The 14,248-nt window shown below is 42.3% G+C and overlaps 1 protein-coding gene across 1 annotated transcript; it reads right to left on the minus strand.

Annotated features, from left to right (window-relative positions):
- Positions 1-2,071: 2,071 nt before the first annotated feature.
- Positions 2,072-6,244, minus strand: LOC122551260 (caveolae-associated protein 2-like). Its single transcript, XM_043692889.2, has 2 exons — positions 5,478-6,244; positions 2,072-3,584 (listed from the first exon to the last, which is right to left on the minus strand). The coding sequence occupies exons 1-2, from the start codon at positions 5,952-5,954 to the stop codon at positions 2,799-2,801; spliced, it is 1,263 nt and encodes a 420-aa protein (XP_043548824.1). The 5' UTR covers positions 5,955-6,244; the 3' UTR covers positions 2,072-2,798.
- Positions 6,245-14,248: the final 8,004 nt, after the last annotated feature.

Below are 14,248 nucleotides of genomic sequence, written 5' to 3' on the forward strand. Positions count from 1 at the left end.
GGGGGTGGGTGACATCAAAACTAGAGGTCATTTATTAAGTTGAAAGAAAAAAGTTTTAAAAAAGAACATGAGGGGTAACTTTTTTTAAACAGAGAGAGCATTGTGTGTGGAATGAGCTGCCAGAGAAAATGATGGATGCAGGTACATGATAATGTTTAAAATACATTATCCCCGAAGCATCACTCTCTTGCTCCTGTGATGTTGCTTGACCTGCTGTGCTTTCTGCAGCGCCACGCTTTTTCAACTCTGACTCTCCAGCTTCTGTAGTCCTCGCTTTCTCCTAAGAGAAAGTGAATAAGAAAAGTTCGGAGGGAAATGGGTCAAATGAAGGCAAGTGGAGCTAGTTTAGTCTGCGATCATGGTGGGTATGGACTAGTTGGACTGAAAAGTCTGTTTCCATGTTGTATGACTCTATGACCTCCTCTAGCAGCGCGTCCTAACACTTGCCTCGCACATCATTACAATTTCCCCCCTGTCACCTTAAACCTATATCCCTTCCAAACTATTTCATGGGAATATTATTAATACTGTGACTCAGCTATTAGGGGAGATGACTAAAGATTTGGTCCAAATGAGTGCTTTAAAGGAGTGTAATAGAGAAGCAGAAAGATCTGGGGAGGGAATTCCGGGGATTAGAGCCTAGGCAGTTTTACAGGATTAAGAATATCAGGTCGCAGTAGGTGATTTTCTGTTTTAGAAATAGAACGTAATATCTATACTTTTTTTTGTATACTCGCTCGGAGCTTCTAAGTATTGCATTGCTTTATGGAGTCTTGGGGTATTAAAGGCGAAGTGTACAGTTCAGTCAGTAGATGGCACTCTGACTTCGTACAAGGCTTCGGTGTGCAGTAATTGATCCTTTAAACTGCAACGATAAATCGTATTGTACGATATCCTTTATGGTAGTAAGTATTTATTAAAAGTGGTTTGTGGCACAAGGCGCTCTAAATTAGACTATAATCGGATCGATTAGCCACACTTAACATCAGCTTTATGTCATTATGTTATTTTCTCTGATTATCATTCCTCACACCCAACATCAAGTCTTGATATCGATCACTCCATGTTATCTTCAGGTTACCTAACCCCATCCAACTTTAAATGAGAGATCCTTTGATAGATTTATTTACTCCCATACAAAGCCAGAGCTCTTTTCAGCTTCTGATTTATTGTGTATCCATGCATCCACCTCTTCCTGTTGCTCAATGAACTTCTTCTAGAACCCCTATAGCTTCAGAATGCCTTCCTCTCCAACATCTACCGGCCTTCTTGGGCTTTTGGTAACCTCTCTAAGAAGTCATTTATTGGTTTCCCATTCCTTTCACCTCTGCATTAAAAGATTAAATAAATACAAGTTATTGTTGAATACAGAAAAGTAGAGCACATTTTCTTACCCAAAGCATCATAATCACAAATGGTGCCTAGAAGGGGCAGAAAAGTAAAGCTCACTAATAACCATATACAGCTCTATTCCAAATTCCGGCTTTAATTTAATCTGAAAACAAAACTGCAGCTGCTGCAGATCATAAACAAAAATGGAAATTGATGGAAAAGTTCAGCAGATCTGGCAGTATATGTGTACAGGAAGTTTGAGGAAGGGTCACTCGACCCAACTCTCATTTCTGTCCACGATGCTGCAAGACCTGCTGAGCTTTTCCAGCAATTTCTGTTTTTGTTCCAGTTGTTACCGACAGGTAAAGGAATCCAGTTGTGATTAGTGTGTAATCCCAGCATATCTTGTTTTGAACAGTCACGATATGTCAACACAGCCTTCTCTGTGACATACAAATTCTGGCAAGTAAAAGTACATGAATTATCGCTCAAAAGTGTGCATCAGTGCCGAAACTGTCACTGAGATACATGCTTACGTATTCTTCTGTTTGACACCACAAAACTCACACCAGAAAACAACTGCGAATTAAATTGGACTAGTAGACACAGATATCTGCAGGAATTAGGGATGAATGTAGGAAGATATGTATTCTACATTGTTTTAAATCAGCGAAATATGTTATTAATGGTTGATTACCATAGTGTTGTTATGGATGGTAAGGAATAACTAGAAAGAAACCACTTTTAAATCATCTTTATTTGCATATTTAATTATGATAATAAAACATTTAAGCTTTAATTTTGTTTTGTAGCAAACAGGAAAACAACAAGAATGTGCACAAAGTAATATATTACATATGGAGATAATTAGATTGTATACTTATTGTGGCATTATATTTCAGGAAAGCTTTACTCAAATCAGCAATAAAGTGTGATAGAAACTGGAATTCATCCACATTACAGAGACCATGAACTGACACCAGGGTAACTGAACTGCTTACATTTACATTGGGAGTAACAATAACTAAAAAAGTAGCACTGTAAAGTTTGAGTTAACCAGTTTTATGCACAAATTTTTTCCCCCAAATTGGTGTATACCAAAATAGCTTGCATCTATGAATCAAAATAGAGTATTTTTATGTATGAAACAGATACATTTCAATGTTTGTCCTACAACTTTCATTCATTGCTCTAAGTATAAAAACCACGTAACACAAACTTTGTCCAGAGTTTCAAAACCATTTTTACTTCCTCACCACGTACACAATTGTATAAACACAGCCCAGTGCCATTTTTCATAACTTTGACTATTACTCACTTATCTCTTCCCTTTCATTTTCCCTCCTCCGACATGCTTCAAATCTCCCTAACCTAGCCACTCACTTCCCATATAGTTACAGTAGCTAATAACTATAAGCATGATTTTTGTGTAGAAATTGAGGTTTATTGATCCACTTCCCAGGGATTTAGGCAGTTTGCTTTATCTGCAGAACAGCGGGCTCGTCTGTTTCCTCAATGTGCAACTCTATATTCGGCCCTATGTGTCTTACTTTGCCTTCTGATGGGACTTCAGGGTGGGTCTCCAGCAAAATATCAGCCTCCTCTGTGCTTTCTGCCTTCATCACAATGCCCCTGTTATTGCTACTTCCCATTGCCAATTCTGCCTCTTTCACTTCATCTTCTGCATCCTCCATCATCTCCTTAACCTCTTCAGTTGTCAAAACGTTGGGGCCCAAGTGTACTTCAGGGAACTCGCTGTCTTCAGGAGAACCAGATGGGTCAGTTTCCATGGTAACAACTGCATCACTGGGGCTCTGTGGAGGAGTCTCCCCATTCCTCACCTTTTTCACCTTGAACGTCATAGGGGTTACTCTGAAGTTGGAGGACTTAGCTGACTGCGATTTCTGTTGATTTGGGGTGAGTGACTTCTTAATCTTCTCTCGTCTTTCTGGAGATACAATCTTTGTGCCAAACTTATTCATCCTTTTCTCAATGTTCTCACGGGAAAATGCTTTCTTGATACTATCAACTTTCTTCATGCTTGATCGCTTGATTTTTGCAGCCCTGGACTGTTCCAACTTTTCAGATCTTTCCCCATCATTGTCTTCACCTTCATGGATGTCTTCATCAGAGGACAGTTCCAGCGAAGGAAGACTATCTTCCACTGGTTTGTTCTCATCCACACATTCCTCTGCTGCCACATCATCTTTTGGCTTCTCAGCAAAAACTTTGGCTGGAATCTCTGTTTCCTCCTGCAATTATTCATTAAGCAGAAATTAACAGTTGCTCACACCACAGAACTTTAAAAACACAATTAAAGCTTTCCAAAAAAGAGCTACAGAGCAAGACTGCTCCTTCTTAGCTTTTAAAAATTTTGCTTCTTAACTATATATTAATAGCTGAATGTTAGAAGTTCTGCATCAAAAAGGCAACTGAACAACCTAACTGATGCAACAGTAAACTGAGAAAACAGCTTTTTGATTGAGTGTGAAAACTTGAGTAAGGTTACTATAAATTTTATCTTAAGAACTAAAATTCACTGGAAATAAATCAGCAGGTTATGAGTTCAATGATCAGCACTTAGTAAAAATCTGAGGAACACAAAGCCTGGTTGGTCAACAGATTCAGAAAAACTCAGAATTGCTCCATGATTGACAGATGGCATTCACTCTCATTTACTGTGATGACTCTAATTGAGATTTACTTCTGTTGGCTTCATATCTATCTTTTGCCCATGATTCTCTTCTGGGCACATGTGCTTTGGGTTGAGATTCTGGTCAATATTAGCCAACTAACCTAACAGTAACCCAAAAAGTTAAATACAGATTATTTACTTTCAAGCACTGGTGAATTTCCCAGAGAGTCCCATTCCAGGATCTGATAGTCATGAAAGGCGCATTCACAATATGACCAATCAAGTGATTATCAACCTGTAATCTTTCCCAATATGCCAAATGGCAAGACGGTAAGACCTGTCCTGTCAAAACTGAGAGCTGCAGTGCAACAACCGCCCACGTTAAAACAGCCAACGGCAGTCCTCATGGCAAGAGTCCTCCTCACTGAGGATCTTACCAATCAAATCAACTTATGAGTTGGAAGCCGCGTTGATGGAAAGCTGGGCTAGAAAGACATGTAAATGTCAATGCATATCGACTGCTAATCACTGTTATGACGAATAACTTTTCCTCCAAGATCAAATCTGGTGAGTTCGAGAGAGAAATTCTCGAAGTCCAAGGAATTCAAAGCAAAATACTGCGACTGCTGTAAATATAAACGTGGCCCCACGATTACTTAAATGGGAAGGAATTCCCCGCGTTGTGACTCATTCCCCTAGAATCTCACTCGAAATGGGTAATGCAAGCTTAAGCTGATGAAAGCTTCAAACCGATCAACCTCGCAACCCTCAAATTAATGCTACACGTTCGGAATGCGTTTGAGAAGCTGTTGTGAGGTGTTAAGTTTCAGGCGGGACGATCGCGGACTTTACTGCTGTGCATTCCAACCCCATCCCACCCTTCCCGAAAGTAAGCTGCTCCCGGGCCAGTGAAGTGACTGCAGCTCCAGCACAAGAGGCGCACGCAGCTGAGAGCGGGAGGATTCACTGCCAAACTCAGCCCAACCCAACCCAACCCAACCCGTACCTGCTCACACACCAAACACAGAGATTAATCCGCCATACAGCGACATGGAAAAGCCATCAGGATTCAAGAGGGTAGGGCGGGGACCAAGTCGATTATACTATTAATATTTCAAACACATCACGGGGGAGCAGCCGAACTATTTGGGTCAGTTTTGCAAAACAGAACCCAACGAAAAAGCAACTGCTTTTGAAACAAGCTGATCGAAAGGGTTCAGAGAGCCAAATATGCAACGTACTGCACATGTTTAATCACTTGTAATCCTTTGTCCAAAAGGGTGCTTGTGCCCAGTCCAGATACAGTGGGTCTAAAAAGGCTGGGTCGGGTGCAATTGCTAATTCCACTCCCAAGTGCAGGATAATTCTCTGAATTTGCCAATAAGCAGTAAGAGATTGCTGTGGACAGGTACTGGTCAGCACTTTACCCTGAGGGTTTGTGACCCACCCGTTTGGAGAGCAGCATCGCTCTGCAGGAAGGGCTGGGTGCCCGTTGGCCAGTTTAACTTACCTGGAAGATCAGCACTCTGAAGTTGTTCTTCTTCAGGAGCTGCGCCTGGTTGCTCTCGAGCTTCTTGACCTGCACCGCCTGCTTGTCCAGGCGCTCCCGCATCTCCTGCACGTTGCTACTGACTTTCCTCGACTTGTCCAGCAGCTTGTTGACGGTGTTGCTGGTGGTGGTGTGACTCTTGGAGAGTTTGGTGATGTCGCTCTGGATGCCCCTGACCGAGCTCTCCACCCCGATCTGACGATGCTCCATCTTCCTCTGGTTATCCTGCACCGTGTCCAGCATGTTCACCAACTTGTCGAGCAGAGCCAGCACCGTGATCGCGTTAACCTGCGAGCCGTCCATCAGCGAGCCGCCTGCCGGGGCCGGAGCAGGGGCCGGGCTCGGGGGCGAGCTGGATTCCACACTCGGGCCGGCCTCCGGGCTGCCTTGCACGGCCTGCCCGCTGCTTTTCTCCGCTTGCACTCCGTCTTCTCCCATCTCCCCTGCAACTCGATCTCGGCGCTGCAGCCGGGAGAGAGTTGCAAACTGCAAAGACTAAAGCTCACACCCCTCCCTCCTTCTTTCAGACCGGTTCCCTCCTCCTTGCCTTGGGGCTGTTTATTGTAACTTCTCTCCACCGCCTGCCTGCGGCGACCCAGTTACGGAAAATTCCCAAGGTCCAGTGCTATACGTGTCCGCCCAGTAAAACTGTGCCTTGCTACAGGCGGGGTTTGGGCTCCCTTGGAAATTACTTTTTTCCATAAATGCCATAACATTTTGCAAAACGTCCGGATCCTGTTAAAGCAAATCAAAGGGAGCCTGGCCCCCTGCCCACTGTTGCAATTGGCTGAAGGGGGCGGGGAGGAAGGGTCGATGTGACGGGTGCGGTTTTCCTGGACGTTTGCTCCTACGTTCTAAAGTTGTGCAAATGTAGCTGTGCACTGGTCGTTCCTCATAGGAACACCACTGACCTTTGTACACACTGCACAAACAGACTTTAAAATAAGCCATTTGTAATGCAATAGCAGCTGTTTACTTGAAATCGCGTCTTTAAAAAACCGTTGCTTACATGCAACCATCTAATTTAAGTGTAAACTTAAAATGAATCTTGGGAATCGCTGTATTTTTTTTGTTTCGAAACTGCCGAGAACTTTTCAGCCCTGGCTTGGGCAAGGTTAGACCGAGACAACTTTAGTAGGAGCGAAGGTTTTCCTGCAGGTGGCAGTAAAGTTCTTGCAGTTGAATCCACGGAATGTGAAGGAGGGGCTAGGGATATTTAGCTTGTGATGTAAAGTGCTCAGGATAGTTTACCAAAGTACCTTTAGTTTTCAGCACCCGTGTTCTGCAACAATGTACACTCAAGCGCGCACCTTGCGAGTCATATTCAGCAATCACTGATTCCCAACATATTGTTAATATAAATACATTTGTACACCACAGCAACAACCTACGACTTTAGATCCGGCAACACATATCCTTCCACGTTGTTGTTGAGAGAAAGTCCCACGTCCTCATCTTTGCCATATACTGTATTCCACATGCTAATACAACACACGCACACACACCAACCTAGGCTAGAAATCAGGACAGCAAAAAAAGTAAACATATGCTGAAATTATTCAACTCAGGCAGCATCTGTGGAGAGAGATAAACAGTCAACTTTCTTTTACTTGGTTAAAAATGATAAGGTTACTAACTTCGAGTCATCCTCAAAGGCCCTAGAAGCAGTAACTCTAATTATTTCTCCACAAAGGCTGCCCAATGGATTTTTACAGGAACTTTGTCTTGATTTCACAAATCAATGTTGCACTGATTCGAAACTTTCAACAGGTCAGGGAGTATCTGTAGAAAGAGGGAACTGGGTAACTTTGCTAATGCAATCTTTCACTCCTCACCTCATTAATGAATAGCCTTAAACCCCCCCGCCAAAGGGTATAAGCGGCCATTATTCATGGTCAATGAGTAGACCGTCAGAGGGGTTCTTGGTGAAGGAAGCGGTGAACTACATCCGCCAGTCAATCGCCTTGACTTTCAAATTGGAAATTAACGCCATCTAGTTTCTCACAGTGCGTGAGGGAATTATGAACTGCATACAAGGAATGAGATTGGCTAATAATAAGATGTAATTAATGCAAATACATAAGGAGCTCGCTCACTGCTCACTAATGAGGTTTTTATCTAACTTTTTCTTAACGTTGAAAAAAGTTTTTTTTTCATTCTCACCTTATTTTACCACATTTCTTGCTGTTGAGCCACCTGTTCGAGGACTGCGAAAATTCCCAGGAATATTTGGCAATCATTCAGCTCTATGACTCTTAGTCTGAACTTGGCTTTGCTGGCATCGGTTGGAGAAGGGGAGGGGAGGTTTTATTAATAGGAGAAAGTTAGGACTGTAGATGCTGGAGATCAGAGTCGAGAGTGTGGTGGTTCTCAGGTTTCGTTAGTAGCCACTTTCAACTGGTAGAGTCGAAAAGTGTGATGCTAGAAAAGCACAGCAGGTCAGGCAGCATCCGGGAAGCAGGAGAGTCGACGTTTTGGGCAAAAGCCCTTCATCAGGAAGCATTAGTCTATATCCCGCTCCGACGTACATGCAAGTGTTTAAAAGTGTGCATTTCACTATGTTTACACAACTTATTTCAGTGTGTTAACGGAAAGTAAGCAAACAGAGATATGCAAAGTTCTCTTTACCAGTTCATGTGCTTGGCTGATTAAACACTTAAAGCTAAACACTGCAGTTACCTCCTTTGCTCGACTAACTGTTCTTGACACATTTTGAGCCACACAAACATATCTTTGAGGAACACAAATTTTTAACAATGATGCAGGTCTTTTAAGGTGATTTGTCAAGTTTTGCTTTTTTTAAATCAACGATGAGGTGTTATGATAGATTAGTGGCTCAGTGGTTAGCACTGCTGCCTCACAGCACCAGGAACCCGGGTTCGATTCCAGCCTCGGGCGATTGTGTGGAGTTTGCACATTCTTCCCGTGTCTGCGTGGGTTTCCTCTGGGTGCTCCGGTTCCCTCCCACAGTCCAAAGATGTGCAGGTCAGGTGAATTGGCCATGCTAAATTGCCCATAGTGTTAGGTGCATTAGTCAGAGGGAAATGGGTCTGTGTGGGTTACTCTTCAAAGGGTCGGTTTGGGCTTGTTGGGCCGAAGGGCCTGTTTCCACACTGTAGGGAATCTAATCTAATAACTAATAAAGCTCTAACCAACAGCTCAACCAATGGCATTTATACAGCCACTGTGCTTGTTTAATTCCATCCGCCTGCCTGCCCCAAGTGTCTCAGTATTGCGGCTTTGTCTGCCTGTATTATTGGTGGTATGATTGGTTGTCTGCCTGTGCCATTTGTTGCATGTTATAGAGTTATAGAGATGTACAGTATGGAAACAGACCCTTCGGTCCAACCCGTCCATGCTGACCAGATATCCCAACCCAATCTAGTCCCACATGCCAGCACCTGGCCCATATCCCTCCAAACCCTTCCTATTCATATACCCATCCAAATGCCTTTTAAATGTTGCAATTGTACCAGCCTCCACCACTTCCTCTGGCAGTTCATTTCATACACATACCACCCTCTGCGTGAAAAAGTTGCCCCATAGGTCCCTTTTATATCTTTCCCCTCTCACCCTAAACCTATGCCCTCTAGTTCTGGACACCCCGACCCCAGGGAAAAGACTTTGTCTATTTATCCTATCCATGCCCCTCATAATTTTGTAAACCTCTATAAGGTCACCCCTCAACCTCCGACGCTCCAGGGAAAACAGCCTCAGCCTGTTCAACCTCTCCCCAAAGCTCAAATCCTCCAACCCTGGCAACATCCTTGTAAATCTTTTCTGAACCATTTCAAGTTTCACAACATCTTTCAGATAGGAAGGAGACCAGAATTGCACTCAATATTCCAACAGTGGCCTAACCAATGTCCTGTACAGCCACAACATGACCCCCCCAACTCCTGTACTCAATACTCTGACCAATAAAAGAAAGCATATCAAACACCTTCTTCACTATCCTATCTACCTGCGACATGTGTGTGTGTATATGTCTGTTCCTTGTCATTGTCTATGGTCTGCTTGTCACTGACCTTCTTTAGTTTGTGTATTTGGCTGTCTGTCCTGATTTTGGGCCTACTTGTCCCTGATTGTATTTTTTGTGTGTCTGACTCTTCTGGACTGTGCATGTCTGCCTGTCACTATTTGCATGTGGGTGTGGTTCCACCTGCTCCTGGAACCAAGCTTGTTTCTTCCTAATTAGGTATGTGTGTTTGAATGTTTATCTGGTTGTCCCTGATCCTTGTATGCATACCATCTGCCTTGATTGTGGGTAGAATCTACTGAAGCACCCAAGAGAGGAAAATGAGGCAGATACTTAATTATGCAGGAGGTGAAATGTCAAATTCCTGATGCCATATGGAAGTTGGGAATTGATTTGATGACAGATCAAAGACTGATCATGATTCCCAATAGCAAATAGCAGGTACCTATTTTTAATGCATTAAAACAATGTTGACCAAGGGGACATAAATTTAAGGTGAAGGGTGGAAGGTATAGGGGAGATGTCAGGGGTGGGTTCTTTACCCAGAGAGTGGTGGGGGCATGGAATGCGCTGCCTGTGGGAGTGGTAGAGTCAGAATCTTTGGTGACCTTTAAGCGGCAATTGGATAGGTATATGGATGGGTGCTTAAGCTAGGACAAATGTTCGGCACAACATCGTGGGCTGAAGGGCCTGTTCTGTGCTGTATTGTTCTATGTTCTATGTTCAATGTAGATTGTACCCTTTGTGATTAAGTCAGTAGCAAATGAGAATTACATGTCTTCAGATTCATGACTGGTTAATTGGTGTGCAGCAGGCAATTTGGAGAGAGAAGTGAATTTGGAAAGAGAAGTTCTTTTACTTATGAGGAGAACGTTACTGGATTGGAGGGAAGAAGTGCAGGTGGCAATGTCCAGGTAGTTTGGACATGGCTGTCCATGGGAGAGAAGTTGGGTTGTGGTGGGAAAAGAGAGGGAGCTGGATGATTCAGCGAAGTTAAATCACTCCCAAATGCAGATAGAAGATCTGGCCAATGGTGTGCTCGGAGAAATAACCAAGTTCAGCTCAAGGTAAGATCGGGAGGATTGTGGATGTGTATTGACAAGAAGGAAGTGAGGACGGCAGATGCTCCAAATCAAGTTAGGTACCAGGGATGGATGGCAGCTCTAAGTTGATATTTGATCCATGGTGATGGTAGATGGCTTGAGGGTCACAGACGGCAGGGCTAGGTTTGATGGAAGGCTGGTCAAAGGTGACAGTAGGATGGCACATGGTGATGGCTTGTAGTTTCATGAATTGAAGTTTGGCAAGTTGGGAGCTGTTCAAGTTCAAAACCCATCTGTCAGATAGCAGAATGGTACTGCTGGTTTGGAGGGCATGGATGCCTGCCCAGTTGCTATTTAATTATGGCTTGAGGACTTTTGATCACTATGAGATAATGGCATCATTGGTGATTTCCTGCCTACTACTGCTGTACAATTAGCTGGGCTTCATCACTGTACGTAGCTAATTGGCTGTCCATGTGATTTACATGGGGCCTTCCATCCTGCCTCCAAGCAGGAATTCCACTTACCTTAAGCTCTGCCTTCGGGACTCTTGACACTATAAGAATATTCTGCCCTGTGCATGCACACGTGAATGTGCGTCGACCTATCATTGTTCCTGAATGTGTTCTAGCCCTGTGTAGGTCAACTGGGATTGAAGAACTTCACCTCCGTTTTAGTTTCATTAGGGCAATAGAGAAAAGGGAAATTTATTTGTTTAAGTGACAGACATATATAATCAATGGAGGGAAAACATAGTGAGTTAATGTGTGTGTGTAGAGAGAGAGATTTTTATGATAAAAATAAGTCTAGACACTGATGGAATTGCTATTTCTTTATTTTACTGAAACCAATAATTAATGCAGATATAAACTCATGAGCACCAGTTGTAGCCTGATACTGTTCCTAAATTATAATATTAATTATCTAAGAGCTTAGACAGTGACAACTGGAAGGTTATTTGATCATGCTAGAGAGGCAGTGCACTGAGCCCACTGCTATCTTCATTAATGTTGTCTTTGTCATCGATATTGACTTTACACAACTGCCTCCCAGCAATAGCTGAAGAAAGTAACCAGGAGCAAAATTACAAGTCAATTTTCTCCTCCCTAACTCTGGGGATGTGGATATCAATTGTAGCAGACACCTCATACCTCAAAAATATTTTATTCACCCAGTTGTAGCTCTTAAGCTAAGAATGGTTATGAACAATTACAGATGCAGAGATTGGAGGTTTGCAGAGTATGAAAGCAGGTTGGTAATTAATGAAAGCATTTCTGTTACAGACTTCAATTTTTTTATATGCAGTATGGGTTTTAATTTTAGCAATGAAATAACTTTTTGTTTGTATCTTTAGTTAACAAAAGGATGTTAATTATTAAGCAAATCAATATTGCAAGCATATCTTGTAATGCCCCATTGCTGTGATAAAATTGCACAAGCAATAAAATCTGCCTGATCAAAAACATTGACTAGATATCATATAAAATACTTTGTGTAAAGGCTCTAAAAGAGGTATTTTTCTTGTGAACATATTATTCACTGTAGTAATACTAACTGTCACAAATTATACTCATAGTAATGGACTGGACTTTACTCTTAGTGGAGAAGAAGTACCATCAACCATTGATTTCAGTCTCTCTTGCCCACAGACTTTCAATGGGCTTTTGCACAACAGCCTTTGTGAATGGTTCAAACACTTGTGTATCGCCCCAATCAATCAGACTAAATGATCTTTAAGGAGCAATGCAAATTTCGAACAAGGAAATGTAAGTTAGAATAGCTCATTCAATGTCAAATCAATAACAACTCATTTTTATATAAAGCAGGAAATCTTGAGGGTTAGTAGGTAGCTCCAGATGTAAGAATCTCTCCAGGACTTGTTGACTATGGATAGCATTCATTGCATGGTTCAACTGATTGATAATCAGCCTGCTAATCACTTCACCATTCCCTATTATTCCACAAAGGGGCAAAATGAGCGTGAAGATATAAAACAAAACAATTTATGTAGCACTTTTAACTTACTAGATATCCCAAAGCAAGTCACAGATGCATTATAAAACAAAATATGTTATTGAGCCATTGGAAGATCAAATGGCCTGGATTTTTTGATGGCCAGACAGTCATTATGTGAACTTAGGTGGGTGTTGGGTATGGGGACCCTATGGAATCTCCATCATAGTACATTGTGAAGGAATCGTCTGGGAAATTGAATTTTCCTCTGGGCAATTTAAACCTGAAACCCATTTAAATCTAACCTTGGAGGGTTCTGATAAAATTAAATAAAAGTTACTCAGGCAAGGTTAGACTATTTAAATAGTTAAAAATCACACAACATCAGGTTATAGTCCAACATGTGTATTTGGAAGCACCAGCTTTCAGAGCTCTGCTCCTTCAGTTGGTTGTCCTGGTTATAACCTGGTGTTGTGTGATTTTTAACTTTGCATATCCCAGTCCAACACCGACACCTTGAAATCGTGACTATTTAAATACATAGTCTAACTCCCGAGTAACTATTAAACTGATCCCATACTTACACATACACATGCACAAACACACACCCAGCTACACCTCCCCAAAACTGCTTAAACCTATCCATCTGGGAACCTATCCATGCGGCATCCTATCCCAGCACCCTGCCCACCTTCCTTTCCCTAGCAGTCCCTATATGCCCGACTAATCTGCCATCCTACCTCTGGCACCCCACACTCTTCGCAGCAGACACCATTCTTACCAGGCATTTTATCCTATTGGCACCCTACCACTTACCTTATGTATTTACTGTTTGACAGCAGCTGTCAAAGTGGTTGTTTATAGCTTTTAAAGTTCACAATACAACAACTGACTGCTGTGAAAAGGAGGCATGGTTTACCTTCCTCTGACAGTTCTGTGCTATGAAAGAACTGTCAGAATTGAAGTACGACTCTGCGTTTCTGAGGGAGCCTTGATTGGAATCTTCTCTTAGAAATGTGGAGCTCTCTTCTTTCACAAAAGGCCAGATGGGCAATCTGTGTGAGATTGCCACTTCCTGGAAAAAACTTGATCTTATGGCAGAGTCTTAAATGAGGGAAGGGAGGTAGAGAAATGCAGTTAAGGAATTCTAGAGGTTTGGGCTTGCTTAGCTAAAGGCACAGCCACCAAAGGTGGAGGGATTTTAAAAATCAGGATGGTCAAATAATCAAAATTAGAGAAAATCATATGATGTAGGACCAGAAATAGGCTGTTCGGTTAATTGAGTCCATTCCGTCATTCAGTGAGATTTTGGCTGATCTGGTAATCCTTAATTCCACTTTCCTGCCTAATCCCCACAACCCTTGATTCCCTTAATAATTAGAAATCTATTAATCTCAGCCTTGAATGTACTTAACAACCCAGCCTCAATAGTCCTCTGCAGTGAATAGTTCCTGATTCTTTACCCTTAAAAGAGAAAAAAAAGTCCTCATCTCTGATGGGCAACTCTGAGATTATGCCACTTGGTTCTAAACTTTTCCTCTCTGCATCTACCCTGTCAAGCTCCCCAAGAACCTTGAATATTTCAAAAAGATCTCTTATTCTTCTAAACTCCAGTATGTACAAACTCAAATCTCTACTTATAAAGAAAATTCCTCCATATCCAAGGTCAACCTAATGAACCTTCTTTGGCCCATAATGCCAGTATATCTTTGCAAAGGGAACAATAACTGTTCACAGTATTCCAGTCTTAAATACTT

Source organism: Chiloscyllium plagiosum, unplaced genomic scaffold, assembly GCF_037043375.1.
Source record: "Chiloscyllium plagiosum isolate Xiang-an unplaced genomic scaffold, Cpla_swu_hap1 HiC_scaffold_7, whole genome shotgun sequence".
In the NCBI taxonomy this organism is placed as follows: Eukaryota; Metazoa; Chordata; class Chondrichthyes; order Orectolobiformes; family Hemiscylliidae; genus Chiloscyllium; species Chiloscyllium plagiosum.